The 18,461-nt window shown below is 42.3% G+C and overlaps 1 protein-coding gene across 1 annotated transcript in view; it reads right to left on the minus strand.

Moving 5' to 3' along the window:
- The window catches only part of VIRMA (vir like m6A methyltransferase associated), a 67,577-nt gene extending 50,816 nt beyond the window's left edge, over positions 1 to 16,761 (minus strand). Inside the window, exons 1-6 of the mRNA XM_073631975.1 lie at positions 16,635 to 16,761; positions 10,937 to 11,052; positions 10,066 to 10,152; positions 5,623 to 5,671; positions 2,244 to 2,418; positions 1,948 to 2,073 (exon numbers count right to left, since the gene is read on the minus strand). Of these exons, the coding sequence (XP_073488076.1) occupies positions 1,948 to 2,073; positions 2,244 to 2,418; positions 5,623 to 5,671; positions 10,066 to 10,152; positions 10,937 to 11,052; positions 16,635 to 16,697 (616 nt within the window). The 5' untranslated portion in view covers positions 16,698 to 16,761. The remainder of the gene's footprint in view (positions 1 to 1,947; positions 2,074 to 2,243; positions 2,419 to 5,622; positions 5,672 to 10,065; positions 10,153 to 10,936; positions 11,053 to 16,634) is intronic.
- Positions 16,762 to 18,461: the final 1,700 nt, after the last annotated feature.

The raw sequence follows: 18,461 nt of genomic DNA on the forward strand, positions 1-18,461 counted from the left end.
CTCTAACAATCGTGGCGATACCTCACATATGTGGTTTGAACACCATTTTCATATGTGGGCGCTTCTGAGCACAAGCTCGGAGGGACGGGGCGCTTTAAATTTTTTTTTTTTATTTATTTTACTTTTTATTTTTTACACTGTCCCTTACATTTTTTTTACAATGGAAACATCCTTTGTAATAGAAATAAGCATGTCAGGGCCTCTTTATTGCAAGATCTGGGGTCAAAAAGACCTCAGATTTTACATATACACTTAAAAGCAAAATAAATAAATAAATAAAAGTAATTTTGCCTTTAACCACTTCAGCCCCGGAAGATTTGGCTGCTGAATGATCAGAGCATTTTTAGCAATTCGGCACTGCGTCACTCTAACTGGCAATTGTGCGGTCGTGCGACGCTGTAACCAAACAAAATTGACGTCCTTTTTTTCCCACAAATAGAGCTTTCTTTTGGTGGTATTTGATCGCCTCTGCGGCTTTTATTTTTTACGCTATAAACAAAAAAAGAGCGACAATTTTGAAAAAAAAAACAAACACAATATTTTGTACTTTTTGCTATAATAAATATCCCCTTTTTTTTTAAAAAAAAAAAAAAAAAAAAGCTAATTTTTTCTCAGTTTAGGCCGATGTGTATTCTTCTACATATTTTTGGTAATAAAAATCACAATAAGCGTATATTGATTGGTTTGCGCAAAAGTTATAGCGTCTACAAAATAGGGGATAAATTTATAGCATTTTTATTTTTATATTTTTTTTTATTAGTAATGGTGTTGATCTGCGATTTTTATTGTGACTGCGACATTATGGCGGACACATCGGACAATTTTGACACATTTTTTGGACCATTAGCATTTATACACCGATCAGTGCTATAAAAATGCATTGATTACTGTAAAAATGTCACTGGCAGTGAAAGGGTTAACACTAAGGGGCGATCAAGGGGTTAACTGTGATCCCTAGTGTGTGTTCTAACTGAAGGGGGATGGGACTAGCTAGGGGAAGAGCTAGATCAAAGTTCATACTTTGTATGAACACACGATCAGTCTCTTCTCCCCTCAGAGGTGTCACGAGCGATCGCGGGAGCCCGGCGGTCACCGGGCACTCGCATCGGCTCCGGGGGCAAGCAGCAGGCACCCCTAGTGGTCAAAAAAAGAAGCAACGTAAGATGACGGCGATTCGGGCAGCCGAGCCATGTTGCTGCAGTGCAACTGCGGCGGCTGGTCGGCAAGCGGCTAAGAGATGAAAAAAATTATTCCTTTAAGGCCGGAAGGCGGAAGTGATGTCAGACATCACTCTGTTTCTCCAAAGACAGAGTTCACCTCTCCTGCGCCTAAAAAAAAAAGGGATCCCGTGGCGAATCTGCTGCCAGGACCACTTTTATTAGACACTAAATCGCCCACAATACAAGAAAATATACATCAAAATAATGATGTATATGTACTGTAGGCGATCTTGAGGTGGTTAATGCATAAAATGCATTAAGATAAAAAACCTTCTGCCTTTTCAATCACTTTAATACTACTTTAATTTTGCTGAATTAAGAGAGAAGGGAAAATAATTCTACGCAAAAAGGATTTCTCTATTTTGGATGGCATAAGCCAAGGTTTCAAGTGCACCTCAAAGGAAGACCTCTGCTAGCTCCTTGACAAAGTTTTTTTAAGCCAAGCACGGGTTTTCAGTGAACACAATCACAAGATTGAATTCTTCACATATTATCATATAAATTCCACTACAGGGCACTCAATGACCTCCACTATCTCCAAGCAATATACTGTATAAAGAACTCACTTAAGCAACAGCAACCATAAGGGATTTGAGGAAGATCTCCTATGCTGAACAGCGCTAAGGACACAGAGAAAGATCAACCTTTGCCCCACTACACCCAAAACAAGAGCTATTCTGGGGGGAAAGAACAGTAAAATCTAATGAACCAATTACTGGGCCAGTACCTGCAGCTGGCATTGGCTCGTCGTCATCATCGTCATCAGGTGGGGGAGGACCTGGTGGAGTCCGCGGGCCTCTTGGCTGTGGTCTTGGTGGACTACCATTGTATTGGTCTTCCTTCTCTTCTTCAACTAACAACAGAGAATGAGAACAAAATTAAAACATTCCAATGAAAAAGCAAAGCAATAGGCTGATGCATATACCATGACTTTACTAAATTAAACTACAACAGCAAAATAAAGCCTCAATATGAAAAACACATACAAAAACAATACAAAATATAAAATAAAGGTATTCAAACCATGCTTTGGATTCCTCTTCAGCCCAATCTGTTGGTGCTGTGGGGGAGGTGGAGGCGGTGGCGGTGGAGGGGGAGAATCTCGCTCATGGTTTATGATCACTCGGTCAACTGTTCCATAGACAGCCAAAGTGAGGCAATTGTACCATCCCTTCAGCACAAGTCCATCTGTATTAACCTAATTAAAAGGAAAACAAACATATCGCTAAATAAAGATGAATGTTTCTTAGCAAATTTTCTACATAAAAAGAAAGTACGTGATTTTCTTAAACTGCAACCAAATCAGACTATCATTTCTCATGTCAAAAGAAAACTGAGAAAAGGCTCATGATCATAAGCATATAGTTTACATGTGTTTACCACTTAAATACCGGCCCAATTCTGAAGCTCTTCTCCTACAAGTAAAAATCTAGTTTGTTTGAAAATTACTTATAACCCCCAAACAATATAAAAAGTCAGAACGAGAGCAATAAGTCTAGTGCCAGACCTCCTGTGTAACTCTAAACTGGTAATCTATAAAGGTGTTTAAAGAGTTGCATATGCAGAATTTTAAGTACCAAAGTTTGGCAAATCCCACAGGCAGACGCAATGTTAAAGCATGACATGTTGGGTATCTCTTTAGTTGGCGTTAAATCATCTTTTACCAAAAATTGGGGATTATATTGTGTTTTTGTGCAATAAAATTAATTGAAGTGTGTTTTCTCCCAAAAAATAGCGTTTGAAAAAACGCTGTGTCAATACCATGCGACCTAAAAAATGGCAACACCCATCATTTTATTCTATGGGGCCTCTGATAGAAAAAAAATAAAATATATATATATATAACCACAGGGGGACAGGGGCGCTTTAACCACTTCCAGCCCAAGCTAATTCTGGCATTCCTCTCCTACATGTAAAAAACATCTTTTGCTCAAAAATTACTCAGAACCCCCAGAATATATATATATATATATATATATATATATATATATATATATATACACACACACACATATATATATATATATATATATATATATATTTTAGCAGAGACCCTAGGGAATAAAATGCCGGTTGTTGCAATTTTTTTATGTCACAGGGTATTTGCGCAGTAATTTTTGATTCCCAGACATCACTTGTTATGGAGAAACGCGTTGGGAGGGGCGTCACGTGACATCATTCGAAAATCAGGCCGAACACCTGGAACTGCTGGTTGTTTGTATCACACGCTGTGTAATTCCTTGCCGATTGTAAATATAATTTCATTGTTTTAAATATTTGGTGAAATACTACACTATGTGGATCTCCCTCAGTACTTTAATCCCTTCCTTGGAGTCTATTTCGACTTAGGAGGTTTTGTACTCTGGATCGTGGTGTACGTGGCTCCTGTGTAGCAAGGCGCTTAGTGATCGCCTTGTGGGATCAGAGCAGCTGGTAAAGAGCTCATTTAACCGTTTGTGGCGATTCCTTTTGGGCAGCACTTTCCTTGGTGGTGTACATCATTTTTTCACCACAAGAGAGAAGAAATGTCAAAGTTTTGGAACTGAGCACTTTATTAATATTATTGCACCTTATTCTTTGCACAATTTTTGCACATCACACATGTACCCGATTTATGCATTTCCTAATATGATAATGCACTTTTATTGTGTTTATTATGAGATGCACTGATTTTTGTATAAGGTTAGTGCACTCTAGAATATTGTTTTATTTAAGTTTATTACACATCCCAACCAGATTGGTGGTTTAGATGCAGCAGTCCTTTGTTTCAATCATTTTAATTCAAATTTTAACAATAAGGAGTACAAAAGTGTTAATTATGAATTTGTACAGTATAAATTAACGTTATGTATAATTATCCAAACATTTTCACAACAAAGTATCATCTCTTTCAATGTACGTTCCTTCAATTAGGGGTCTCTGCTGAGGATATTGTTGGTATTTTCCATATCTCTATGGGGTGTCCCCTGTATTCATTTGTCATTCTAAATGTAACATTATCCAAATGCTTCTTAATCTTCATGTATTTTTAATTATTATCTCCCATAAGTTCAAATTAACAATCAGCTTATGACACTCAACAATGTATACATATGCTGAGTGTCTATCTGATATTCAGATGTAGCAGTCCGTAACATTATTTGCTACTTAGTTCATTCACTAAGGTGATTTAACCATTTTTTAGCAAGCGCACCAATATTGTTTGGGTTATTAGTCACCAGTATTGCCTTCTGGTCTTTCCGAAGCTGATCTTTCTACGTGAATGAATTAAAGTGTGTGCTGTGTCAATGTGGCGGTGGTCATCTTAGGTAGAGGCAGGGTTTTGCTTCATCATGTCAGACTCCAGCAAGGAGAACATGGAGCAGAACAGTAGTGACACCACTAAATCTCTTAACACTAGCAGCCAGATATGAGGCTCTAAGCACAGAAGTGCCTAGAGATCCTCATACCAGGTAATGCACTGCTATTGTTAAGGAGAAATTGCAGACAAAAAAATAAATAAAAAAATAAAAAAAATAGGTAAATTTTTCAGTCTCTCAAGCACTATTAACATTTCAAAATGTTCCCTATATCACATTTTTTTTTTATAGAAGGTGAAAAGCTTAAAATGATACTAAAGTCTCGGTTTTCTTTTCTATAAAAATAACAAACATGTTATACTTACCTGCTCTGTGAATTGGTTTTGAACAGAGCAGCCTGGATCCTTCTCTTCTCGGGTCCCTCCTCGGTGCTCCTGGCCCCTCCCTCCTGCTGAGTGTCCCCATAGCAAGCAGCTTGCTACAGGGGCACCCAAGCTGAGCCGCAGCACTGTGTGTACATTCAGACACGGAGCCGTGGTTCGACCCCACCCCCTCTCTCTCCTGATTGGCTAACTGACTTTGATTGTCAGCAGTGGGAGCCAATGGTGCTGCTTCTGTGTTTCAGCCAATCAGAAGGCAGAGTCCTGGACGGCCGAGGCACTTGTGTACAATGCTGGATAGAGATGGGGCTCACTATGGTAGGCTGCTGCACCACAGGTGTTTTTTTTATCTTAAAGCATTATGATAAAAAACCTGCCTTTACAACCACCAGAGGTTTTTATTGCAGATATTCCACATCCTGCCACATAATGATGCCTATGGTATAGCTGGGAACAGAAGAAAGGAAAGTTGACTCTTTCACACCCCATTTACTATTCCACACAGTGTCAAATGCAGACACATCGCTGACAGGTTAGTTTGTATTCAGATAACACATCTTTATCAAATTTATCTATTATGAAAAAGCGGCAGACTGTGAAAGGTTTTGTATGGAATTGCTTGTACATTATTCTAACTTTAATTTTTGAAACTGAAAAGTTTTGTTCCTTTATGAAGGATTTTGAAGAATGTGGCAAGCAAAAATCAGAATCTTTAAAACTTACCTTTGTACTTGGTCGGAAGATAAGAGAGTTGTTTTCATCATATTCCAAACTGTTAATAAATGCAAAAAGTTAACGTTACACATGACCTACATCCTTACTATACTAGCAGTTGCACATCTTACTTAAAAAAAAAAAACAAACAAAAAAAAAAAAAAAAAAAACAAAAAACAAAAGTTGACCGCATTATCTGCCTTTTACAAGACAGCAAGAACTGAAGATGTAGAGCCCACTGTATAATCCAAAAGGGATTTGCAGATGTGCTCGTGTTTAAATAGAGGAGATCTTATGTGATATTTCTATATGGGCGGCACAGGGGTGTAGTGGGTAGCACTCTCGCCTAGCAGTAAAAAGGGTCACTGGTTCAAATCCCAACCACTACCTGCCTGGAGTTTGCATGTTCTCCCTGTGCCTGCGTGGGTTTCCTCCGGGTACTCCGGTTTCCTCCCACACTCCAAAGACATGCTGGTAGGTTAATTGGCTTCTGTCTAAATTGGCCCTAGTATATGAATGTGAGTTAGGGACCTTAGATTGTAAGCTCCTTGAGGGTAGGGACTGATGTGAATGTACAAATTGTAAATGTAGATGTAAACTGACGGCCCTATATAAGTACCTTAAATAATAATAATCTCTCAGAACTTTGAGACATTGTAACTACTCACCCATGACATTCAAACAAAACAGTAAGGTTCAGACACAGTACAGCTAAATAATATAAATATATTATAAAAAAGTATTTGATCCCCAGCCGATTTTGTACATTTGCCTACTGACAAAGAAATAATCAGTCTATAATTTTAATGGTAGGTTTTTTTGTTTTTCTGCTAAGGGGACAGGACAACTTAATCGCATCAAAGGGATGATGGACGGGACCATGTACCATCAACTCTTGGGCGAGAACCTCCTTCCCTCAGCCAGGGCATTGAAAATGGGTCGTGGATGGGTATTCCAGCATGACAATGACCCAAAACACATGGCCAAGGCAACAAAGGTGTGGCTCAAGAAGGAGCACATTAAGGTTCTGGAGTGGCCTACCCAGTCTCCAGACCTTAATACCATAGAAAATAATTGGAGGGAGCTGAAGCTTCGAGTTACCAAACGTCAGCCTCAAAACCTTAATGACTTGGGGAGGATCTGCAAAGAGGAGTGGTTCAAAATCCCTCCTGAGAAGTGTGCAAACCTGGTGACCAACTACAAGAAACGTCTGACCTCTGATTGCCAGCAAGGATTTTGCCACTAAGTACTAAGTCATGCTTTGCGAAGGGATCAAATACTTATTTCACTCATTAAAATGCAAATCAATTTATAATTTTTGTGGATAGTTTTGTTGTTATTCGGTCTCTCACTGTCAAAGTACACCTATCATTAAAATTATAGGCTGATAATTTGTCAGTGGGCAAAATACAAAATAACGTTGGAAAAACTTAATCACTTGCCATCTAGAGCAATTCTTACATAGTAGGTGAGGTTGAAAAAAAGACAAGTCCAACCAGAGGCGGCTCTAGACTTTGTGAGGCCTTAGGCAAAATTTAGACATGAGGCCCCACTCACCCCCATAATGAGAAAAATAATTCAAGGGATGAAAATGAACTCTATTAGGAGGGTACAGCATAGGGGAGTGGTCAGTACAGGGGGTAGGTAAGTGGGCATAATAAAGATATATTTTCCTCAAGCAGAGGTGCTCTCACAGATCCTACCTATTCGGGGGGGGAGAGGGAGAGGGAGAGGGAGAGGGAGAGGGAGAGGGAGAGAGAAAAGAAAGTAAGGAAAGGGAGGAGTGGAGACAGAAGGAAAGAAAGAGAAAAGAAAGAAAGGATGGATGGAAGGAAGGAGAAAAGAAAGAAAGGAAGGAGGGAAGGAAGGAGGGAAGGAGGAAAGGAAGGAGGAAAGGAAGGAGGGAAGGAAAGAAAGAAGGGTGGAGACAGAAGGAAAGAAAGAGAAAGAAAGATGGAAAGAAAGAAACATGGAAGGATGGAAGAAAGGAAGGATGGAAGAAAAGGAAGGAAGGAGAAAAGGAAGGAAGGAGAAAAGGAAGGAAGGAGAAAAGGAAGGAAGGAGAAAAGGAAGGAAGGAGAAAAGGAAGGAAGGAAGGAAGGAAAAGAAACAAAGGAAGGAAGGAAGGAAGGATGGAGAAAAGAAAGAAAGGAAGGAAAAGAAACAAAGGAAGGATGGAAGGAAGGATGGAAGGAAGGAAGGATGGAAGGAAGGAAGGAAGGAAGGAAGGAAGGAAGGAAGGAAGGAAGGAAGGAAGGAAGGAAGGAAGGAAGGAAGGAAGGAAGGAAAGAGGGGTGGAGACAGAAAGAAAGAAAGACAGAAGGAAAGAAAGATGGAAAGAAAGAAAGAGAAAAGAAAGAAAGGATGGATGGATGGATGGAAGGATAGATGGATGGAAGGAAGGAAGGAAGGAGAAAAGAAAGGAAAGAAAGGAAGGAGAAAAGAAAGGAAAGAAAGGAAGGAGAAAAGAAAGGAAAGAAAGGAAAGAGAAAAGAAAGGAAAGAGAAAAGAAAGGAAAGAAAGGAAAGAGAAAAGAAAGGAAGGAAAGAGAGGAAAGAGAAAAGAAAGGAAGGAAAGAGAGGAAAGAAAGGAAAGAGAGGAAAGAAAGGAAAGAGGAAAGAGAGGAAAGAGAGGAAAGAGAGGAAAGAGAGGAAAGAAAGAGAGGAAAGAAAGGAAAGAAAGAGAGGAAAGAGGAAAGAAAGGAAAGAGGGGTGGAGACAGAAGGAAAGAAAGGGAAAAGAAATAAAGGATGGATGGAAGGAAAGGAAGGAAAAAAGGAAGGAGAAAAGGAGGGAGAAAAGGAGGGAGAAAAGGAGGGAGAAAAGGAAGGAGAAAAGGAGGGAGAAAAGGAAGGAGAAAAGGAAGGAGAAAAGGAAGAAAGAAAAGAAAGAAAGAGAAAAGAAAGAAAGGATGGGTGGAAGGAAGGGAAGGAAGGAGAAAAGAAAGAAAGGAAGGAAGGGAAGGAAGGAGAAAAGAAAGGAAGGTAGAAAGAAAGGAAGGAAGAAAGGAAGAAAGGAAGAAAGAAAGAAAGAAAGAAAGAAAGAAAGAAAGAAAGAAAGAAAGAAAGAAAGAAAGAAAGAAAGAAAGAAAGAAAGAAAGAAAGAAAGAAAGAAAGAGAAGGAAAAAAGAAAGGAAAGGAAAGGAAGGAGAAAAGAAAGGAAAGGAAAGGAAGGAGAAAAGAAAGGAAAGGAAAGGAGAAAAGAAAGGAAAGGAAGGAGAAAAGAAAGAAGGAAAGGAAGGAGAAAAGAAAGAAGGAAAGAAAGAAAGAAAGAAGGAAAGAAAGAAAGAGAAAAGAAACAAAGGAAGGATGGAAGGAAGGAAGCATTTGCGTGTGAACATGGGTGTTCTTTACAATCTTTTAGAATTGAATTTACTGGGTTTTTTTTTTCATTTAACTTTATTGCTATGACAAGGTGTGAACACCACTCCTCATGATAGCTTGGCAGTGGTACTTTTTATGGAGAGATCTAGGGTCCCTTGATCCCTTCCTCTGCCCTCCAAGGCAATCACACAGTACCAGTCAGGGAAACACTGCACCGAAAAAGGAAGTGACTAAATCTTCGCCGCTTCTGGCTTTATCAGAGAGGAGATGGAGGAGTGGATATTCCTCCCTCTCCTATGTGGGCAGCCTAACCGCTTACAGCCGTCCAGGGCTCCCCTGTGGTACAGTAGGGAGGAGAGCCCCCTGCTGAGTCATGTAAAAGTGATCGGGTGGCTGTAGAGCTGCTTGGATCACTTATCTGAAAATGATACCAGGATCATAGCTGCAGCCATGGTCCTGGTATAACCACTTGCCCTTGAGGCCGAATATATACGTAAGGGCAGAAAGTGGTAAAGCAAACTAATGGGCAAAAAAATGTATAAAAATAATATACAAAATGAAATGCAAAGCATTCTCTAAGTGGCACCCCTGCTGAGCAGCAGACGACCTGTGTTTAGAACGCAGTAGGGCAGATGCTTGGCAAGGGTCCCAGAAGCAAGTGAGGATTACTGGAGAAGGGATGTCTACTTCAGTGATTTCCAGCTTCAAGGGGCATTGGCAAGGTATGATATATACAGAGTTACATTGGTTCAAGGAGTACACCGTGCCTAGTGCTAACTTTAGGGTGACTAGACTAACTTTCAATGTTCCAGAGTCAGCCTTCCCTGAAGTTGGCCTCATTTAAAAAAAATGTACCAGCACAGACTTTTCAGCTTCCCCAGTGCAAAAAGTAGCCACAGCCAAGCATACTTTTTATAGCAAACGTTTTGCATGGAAATACACCCATCTGCCTCCCTGGATCTACTGATAGTTTTGATATTGGGTTTTCACTAAAGGTCACCTTTGCTTACACACTTTTTCATATGCTTGGATTAAATAAAAAAGTTAGAGAGGTTCACTTTAAAATCAACAAGTTCTTGTTGATAAAATTAGAAGAACTTCAAGATCAAGTAAGAAATAATAATACCCACCTTCCGAGTCTGTCAAATACAGTGGCACTTGGCTTGCTGACATTGTTGAAGAAAAAGTCTAAATGAAACGTGTGTGGCGAGGTCTCACTGTAAGAAAAGAAAAAAAAAATTATATATTTACACAAATGACCGTATTTGCCCTTTTTTGCTAATTAATAGCAAAACAAATGATTAACTTTTTTAATAATGATTTGAGTGAACAGCTGTCTTGGGCAACTCAGCTACCAATCAGATTCAAACCTGAAAATAACCGGTGGAGGTAGAAAGTTTTGACTGCACAGTTCTGAATAAGGGAGACATCTGTAAGATTTATTTTAGTGCTCACCAACTGCCAGAGAGGACCAGTGTTCTCACTACAACAACTGCACATGCAAACAAATACTGAAATCTAGGACATCCTGCAGGTGAACTATTAGACCTCTTTCACACTGGGGCGTTTTTCAGGCGCTAAAGGGCTAAAAAATAGCGCCTGAAAAACAACTCCCCTGCAGCCCCAGTTTGAGAGCCCAAATTCACTCCTGTAAAAGTTATCATGGGAAAAAGGTGACTCCACTGAAGCTTTATTATCAATCCTTGTTTCCATGACAACCCAAAAATTTCAAAATCGAATTGTCACAGGGACAGAAAGTGAGGTGAAATCTTCTGAACAGGGGCACAGACAGCAAAAATAAACCTTAAGGGGGTGTTAACCCTTCCCTATGCTAGCTATCCAATAGTAAAAAAAAGTTACACTTAAAATGTACATGTTCCAACTTATATACAAATTCTTAATACAAGGCAACCAGATATTGTATTCAATCTGCTTGATTTTCAACAAGAAATGTAATTTCATTGTTCTCTGAAAACGTACGAGTCTGAAATTTTGACTCACCCATAGGCTCTGCTGTCTGGCAGGCTGCTATGTGCTCTAACTCCTGGCGGGATGACTCGAACCTCCGTAATGTAGACTACACATGGAAATCGGACCACGTCAACATTGTTGCTTTGCTACAAACACAAATAAACAAGCAGGTTATATCTTAATAAAAAAAAAAAAACATTGCAAGATTCAGCCTCAGAGACATTCTAAAGCAGTGGTTCTCAACCTGGGGGTCAAATGATGATTTGCCAGGGGTCACCAAATCCATGGCTGTTTCTGAAACCCGCACCGCTCTCCCAGCCTTTCTGTGGCCGCCCAGCAGGGCTGTCCCTGGAGCCCGCAGCCACCCGCTGTCTGGAGGAGACCATATGTCCTGATTTCGGCATAGGTGTCACTGCTACGAGACACCACAAAGTCGGAGATACAGTGAGTAACACTACCTGTGATTATAGTTGCCATTAAAAGTCCCCACTAGCTGAAGATGACGTGCCCTGTCGCCGCCCCCCCCCCCCCTCCCTACTCCTTCCCCTTATTTTTTCTCTGACTCTCTTTCTCCCCCTTTTATCCTACCTCACTGGAACCTCTACATTCTTTTCTTTTTTAATCACCATGCTTCAGCTCGCCTTGCCTCTCCTTCAATCTATCTCTCCTCTACGGTTTTATGTATTTTTCACTCAGGGAATGGGCAGTAGAACCAGATTTACAACTACGAAGACGTGGTGAGATTCACTGTCCAGTACACCGTTTTATTTTGTAGATGGAAAGTATGGAAGATGACTGTACCACTGCGATTTTGGCTGGTACCGATATGGTGGTTATCATTATTGCATGTCACTACCTGTGAACACCAGTTGTTAAGGCTGGCACTGTACTGCACTATCTGCCGTTTCCATCCTTTTATTTATTTTTGTTTTGTTTTGCTTTGTTCTCTTGGCTCTTATTCTTTGTATTTTTTTTCTTGAAAAACAATAAAATTTATATTTGAAAAAAAAAAAGTCCCCACTACAGTCCCCCCACCAAGGAGTAAGAGAAGGAAAAAAAATAGAGAATACATGGAAGGGAGAGGAAAAGAGGGGGAGGAACAAAGAAAAAAGGGGGAGAAAGAATAAGAAAGACGGCTAGAAAGAGGGATGGGGGAAAAAAACAAAAAATTAGGAAAGAGAGAGATAAAAGGGAAAGAAAGGGGAACAAAGAGAAAGAGTGGTACATCCTAAAATGTACCATAAGGGGTTTTAATACTGTATGAGTGGAAGGGACTCAGGGAGCACTAAATGTCCATGGGTTAGGGGGCAAATTACTTGTCTTGCCTTGGGTGCTGACAACCGATGTTATGAAAATAGTTTTACGTTTAGGGGTCTCCACAACTTGGGAAATTTTATTAAGGGGTCACGGCACTAGAGAGGTTGAGAACCACTGTTCTAGAGCATCATTACACACAGACAGAGACTTACTTCTGAGCACAAATATGCAGCTGCTCTTCACAAATAATTCCTGGATTTTGAAAAAAAAAATCCCATAACCATCATTAAAGTAAAAAGAAATGCACATTTTTTAAATTTATTTTTATGCAGGTAAAAAAAATGTGCATTTATTATTTTTTGTTTTGGAAGCCTGGAAAGCATTGCACCAGCGCTCAGCATATCACTGATGCCATGCAGGTTTCCTGCAGATCTGTCAGTGTATCGGCTTGCAAGTACCTTGTACGAGCAAACCGATACATTCTGACAGGAAGACTCAATGATATCATTGAAAACCACAAGCCAACATCCACAAAGGCAGTCGGACCTTGTAGTTTTCCATTCACAGAGAACTGTGAATGAGTAACGCAGCCGGGTGGGCGAAGCCCCACTCGGCCACGTATTTTTTTTTTTTTTTAATTGTGAGTTGAATTGTAAATGAGAGGAGAGTGAACATCACAATCCCTCACTGTACATATATATCTCCAAAACAATCAGGCACAGGAAGAAGGCTGCTGTGTGAAATATGCAGAATGAATGAAACACTCATTTATATGGTAACCAGCAGAGCTGTGCTCCTGGCATATACTTTATAGTAGGGCTGGGGAAAAAAATCGATTTGAATCTTGAATCAAGTTGAGAGGTCAAATCGATTCAAATCTTCAGCAAATCGATTTTTTTTGTTTTTTCACCAGGACTAGCGCTGACACCGCGCTGTTCCTGTGGAGCTGCGGGCAGGAGTTTTTAGGTGAGGCCGTGGCTTTGGCCTAGTCCGCGAGGCCGCGCACTAGGCATAAGCCGCGGCCTCGCCTAAAAAACTCCTGCCCAAAGCTCCTCAGGACCGGCACAGTGTCCATCCAAAAAAAAAAAAAAAAATCGTGAATCGAGTTTTTTTATTGAGAACATTTTACCTGCCATATCACTTTATAATACATCCAAACTAACAATAAATGTATTTTATTTGCTCCCTTTTGGTCTGTGAAATATATAACTGAAAGTGTTGTATTATCTGTTCAATAAGTACAGAAGGAAGGGAGGTTACATAGTAGGTGAGGTTGAAAAAAGACACAAGTCCAACCTATGTATGTGATTATATATGTCAGTATTACATTATATATCCCTGTATGTTGTGGTCATTCAGGTGCTTATCAAATAGTTTCTTGAAACTATTGATGCTCCCTGCTGAGACCACCGCCTGTGGAAGGGAATTCCACATCCTTGCCACTCTTACAGTAAAGAACCCTCTACGTTGTTTAAGGTTAAACCTCTTTTCTTCTAATTTTAGTGACTGGCCCCGAGTCTTTTTAAACTCCCTTCTGTGAAAAAGTTTTATCCCTATTGTGGGGTCACCAGTCCGGTATTTGTAAATTGAAATCATATCCCCTTCTCAAGCGTCTCTTCTCCAGAGAGAATAAGTTCAGTGCTCGCAACCTTTCCTCATAACTAAGATCCTCCAGACCCTTTATTAGCTTTGTTGTCCTTCTTTGTACTCGCTCCCTTTCCAGTACATCCTTCCTGAGGACTTTCAACAGAAGCCGGTGAACGGCTTTTTTTTCTCCTCACGCTGTCAGCGTGTGAAGAAAAATAAAATAGGATTACCGATCTTCTGTTTACATCACGTGATCAGCTGTCATTGGCTGAAAGCCGATCACGTGGTAAGGAGTCGGGATCGACCCCTTACTCCAATCTGTGATCACCCAAGTCTCATTGACTCGGGTGATCACAGCGCGCGCCCTTCAGGGGGGCGTGGCGAGCATGCAAAGGGGAGGACGCCAATAGATGTACTTCTGGTGTTCTGCCGAGAAAGTTCCCCTCGGTGGATAAGGACCCCCCTGTACTGCGCAGGCGCAGCGCTTGTGCAGTACGAGCCGCCGGAAATAGCCGAAGCTGAATAGCTGTAAATCAGCTGTACATGGCGCCTGTAACAGGGCCCCTCGCCTCGCTCGGCACTTTTTTATTCTACCTCTATGTCCACTTGGATGGTGGGGCTTGAACCTGGACTGACTCAAGGTTTTCAGCTTTGGCTATTTTCGGCGTCTCCGTAGTCCTTCGTACTGCGCAAGCGCTGCGCCTGCGCAGTACAGGGGGGTCCTTATCCGCCGGGGGGAACTTTCTCGGCAAGACACCGGCAAAGCAAATCCGCGCTGTAGCTGTCATTCGGCTATAGGGAGGATCTGAAGGGGTTAAGATACAAAGTCTTCTGTGTTCAGCAGCCCCCCTAATACTTACCTGAGCCCCATCTCTGTCCAGCGATGTCCATGAGTGCCTCAGCTGTCTGGGACCCTCCCTCCTGATTGGCTGAGACACATCAGCGGCGCCATTGGCTCCCAGAGCTGTCAAAGTCATTTAGCCACTCAGGAGAGAGAGGGGGCGGGGCTGACCCCCAGCACTGTGCCTAAATGGACAGCTGCTTGCTGTGGGGCACTCAATAGGAGGGAGGGGCCAGGGTCACATAAGAGGAGGATCCAGGAAGACCCAAGAAGAGGAGGATCCAGGCTGCTCTGTGCAAAACTATTACACAGAGCAGGTAAGTATAACATGTTTGTTATTTTTATAGAAAACAAAAAACAAAAAAAAACAAAACACACAAGACTTTACAATCCCTTTAAAAATCCCAAACAGGAATTCACTTCACTTGTCCATGGCAACCAGCTTCTAGCTTTCATTTTCAAACTTAAAGGATACGTTCACCTTTTGAAACAGGTTACAAATCCACCGGCCCCTGCACCCCTCTAACTCCCCATCGTGACAGGCAGCAGGGAATCTTCTCTCCCCGCTCATTGTCACAATCTGCAATGAATGTGGCTGTGCGGGGCTCTGCCCACATCATTCATTCAGTGTCCTGTGAATGGAAGACGACAAGATCCGGTGTCTTGCCGGAAAAGTTCCCCCTGGCGGATAAGGACCCCCCCCCCCCCGTACTGTGCTTGCGCAGTACGAAGCTTGCCGAAAAAGTTCCCCCCGGCGGAGAGCCGCCGAAAATAGCCGAACATACACAGTTCAGCGTCAGCTGTACACCACGCGCATGCGCAATGAACACCACATTCTAACAGACGCTCCCAACGCTCGTGCAAACAGCTCTGTCCTTTAATTCGACCTCTTCTGTAGCATCTACCTCTTACCACCATATGACAGTAATACACCCGCCCCTAGCAGAGTAGCACAAGCATCGGGAGCGTGCGGCAGCGTTGGGCACAATGTCCTGCTCATTGCGCAGGCACCGTCTACAGCTGTTCAGCTTCGGAGATTTTCGGAGGTTCCCTTGATGTTCGTACTGCGCAGTAAAGGGGGGTCATTATCCGCCGAGGGGAACTTTCTCGGCAGAACACCGGCAGCTGTTGGCTTGTAGTTCACTGATGCTTCCTGCGAGGCTGCATTCACACCTCGGGAATTTTGAATCATTGGGAGATTTGCTGTGATTCTGCCCGCGATATCAAAGCGCCACAGTGTGAATGACAAATTGCAGAACGCACATCTGAGAAGCCATTCACACGAATGGCACCTAAAATCACGCTGGGATCGCTGCAAAACCCGTATTGCGTGAAGCTTGTCGCCCAAAAAAAAAAAGTTCAGGAGCTACTTTTGGGCGCCATGGTTCAAGCGGTGCGGGTTGCCGCGATTTATCGCATGGCAGAACAGCTCCATTTTAAATAAAAGGCATCTCAGAATGTGCAATCTATGGTTCGTCGTTTACACCTCGGGGCTTTGAAATCGCGGGCAGAACTGCGACAAATCTGCCCGCAATTCAAAACGCGGAAGTGTGAATGCAGCCTTAACGTGTGACGGCTTGGCCGTACGATGTATGATTCTGTACATGCCCTGCATTGCACACGTGATCTGCTGATAGTGGGTGCAATGCTTTCCAGACTCCCAATAAAAGAAATAATAAATGCACCCTTTTTTTTTTACCTGCAAAAAGATTTGTATTTATTATTATTATTATTATTTAAGAGTGAACTTATCCTTTAAAAAGCTATAGGCTGACTGCTTACTCTGCACAGCTGCTCCAGTCTTAGTCACCCCCCCTCTTTAGTGATGTGTATATGATATTAGTGACCCCCCCAGGTATAGTAATGTGTGTACACCCCCCAGCCTGCCAATGCTATAGGAGGGGGCAGCACTCTCAGGATATCCAGGCCTCAGGCCCTCCCCGTCTGCCTCGTACACAACACACGCCTTCTCCGCTCCCAAACAGCACTGACCATCCCCCCCGAGACCGCCGAACCCGTCCCCGGCCCGCTCCCTCCTCTCACCTCTGTGTTCTGGTGCTTGAAGGTATCTAAAAACAGCAGCTCCATTGCGGACTCACCCGCCATGTTTGGTGTGGGCGGGCATGTGAGTGGGCGTGGCTTCCGGTCAGTGGGAATCACATCCGAGCGAGCGTTGAGAGCAAATCCAATCCGATTGGATTGGACGGGGGCCGCCCCCTCTGTGGAAAGTGTCGCCGGTCTAGAGAAGCTACCGCCATGTTTTTGGTGGGATCATGTAACTGAAAGCCGTCCTAGAATGATTTTTAACCACTTCAGCTCCAGGATTTTTCTGGAACTTTTTTTTTTTTTTTTTTAGTAAAAATCAGTATTTTTTGATAGAGAATTACTTAGAACCCTCAAACATTTTATATAAATTTTTAGCAGAGACCATAGAGAATAAAATGGCAATCGTTGCAATATTTTATGTCACATGGTATTTGCACAGCTGTTTTTAAAATGCTGTAAAAAATACACTTTAGCCCACGTTCACATTGGGCTGATTTGACATATATATATATACGATTTGACATGTCAAATCGCATGCCAAATCGCAAACCTATAGCCAGCAATGGCACTGTCCGAAGCGATGCAACGCCGACTTTGCGGTGCCGCTCCGTTTCCCAAAAGTCATTTCTACACGACTTTTGGCGACTTTGGGGGCGATTTTATTAGACATCTGTGCATGAACCCGCACGCATGTCTATCAAATCGTCCCCTCAGTCGGACTGAAATGCCGGTTTGAAATTGCGCGAGTTTAGATGAACTCCCACGATTTCAAACCCGCCCTCAGTGGGAATGTGGGCTTAATCAATTTTGGTGCAAAAAAACACAATATATAACCATATATACAATATTTACCAATTTTGAGGTAAAATATAAAAAATGATGTTACGCCAAGTAAATAGATGCCTAACATGTTGCTCTTTCAAATAGCGCACGCTCGTAGAATTGCGACAAACTACAAAACTTAAAAATCTTCATAGGCGACGCTTATGACAGTACCCCCCTCCTCAACAACCCCTCCCCCTCAGAGGACCACCAGGTTTGAGGGGAAAATGTCTATGGAAATCACGGAGGAGAGCAGGAGCATGTACGTCCGAGGATGAGACCCAGGAGCATTTTTTCCGGACCGTAACCCTTCCAATGCACCAGGTACTGTATGCGCCCATGGAACCTATGGGAGTTAACAATGGATTGTACCTCATACTCCTCATCCTCCTCATTGTTCTCAACCAGTATAGGGTGAGGACGTGGCACCGAGGTGGTAAAGCGGTTGCAGACCAACGGTTTCAATAAGGAGACATGAAACACATTTGAGATGCGCATACTAGGTGGAAGGTCCAATAAGTAAGCCACTGGGTTAATCCTGCAAAGGATACGAAAAGGCCCAATAAACCAATGCGCAAACTTCACTGAGGGAACAGGAAGTCGGAGGTTGCAAGATCACAGCCAGACCCTGTCCCCAACCTGGGAAGGCGCAGGCAGGCGTCTGCGGTCAGCATGGAGTCTGTACCTATCATTAGCATGACGCATGACCTGGACTTGTGCCCAAGTGAAACGAAGACCACGGAGATCCTCCTCTAGCGCAGGAATACTCTGCAGAACAAACGAGTCAGGCAACATGGAAGGTTGGAAACCATAATTCGCCATAAACGGAGACAATCGGGAAGCAGAATTCAAGGCACTGTTGTGAGCAAACTCTGCCCATGGCAATAGGTCTGACCAGTTGTTGTGATGGTCAGAAATATAGCAACATTCAGTAAGAATGAGGACCGGCGGAGTGGTACCTTCGAGGAGATGTCTCCATTCTTTCAGGGGTAAAATGATTGC

The sequence above is a fragment of the Aquarana catesbeiana genome, linkage group LG05 (genome assembly GCF_042186555.1).
Source record: "Aquarana catesbeiana isolate 2022-GZ linkage group LG05, ASM4218655v1, whole genome shotgun sequence".
Classification (NCBI taxonomy): Eukaryota; Metazoa; Chordata; class Amphibia; order Anura; family Ranidae; genus Aquarana; species Aquarana catesbeiana.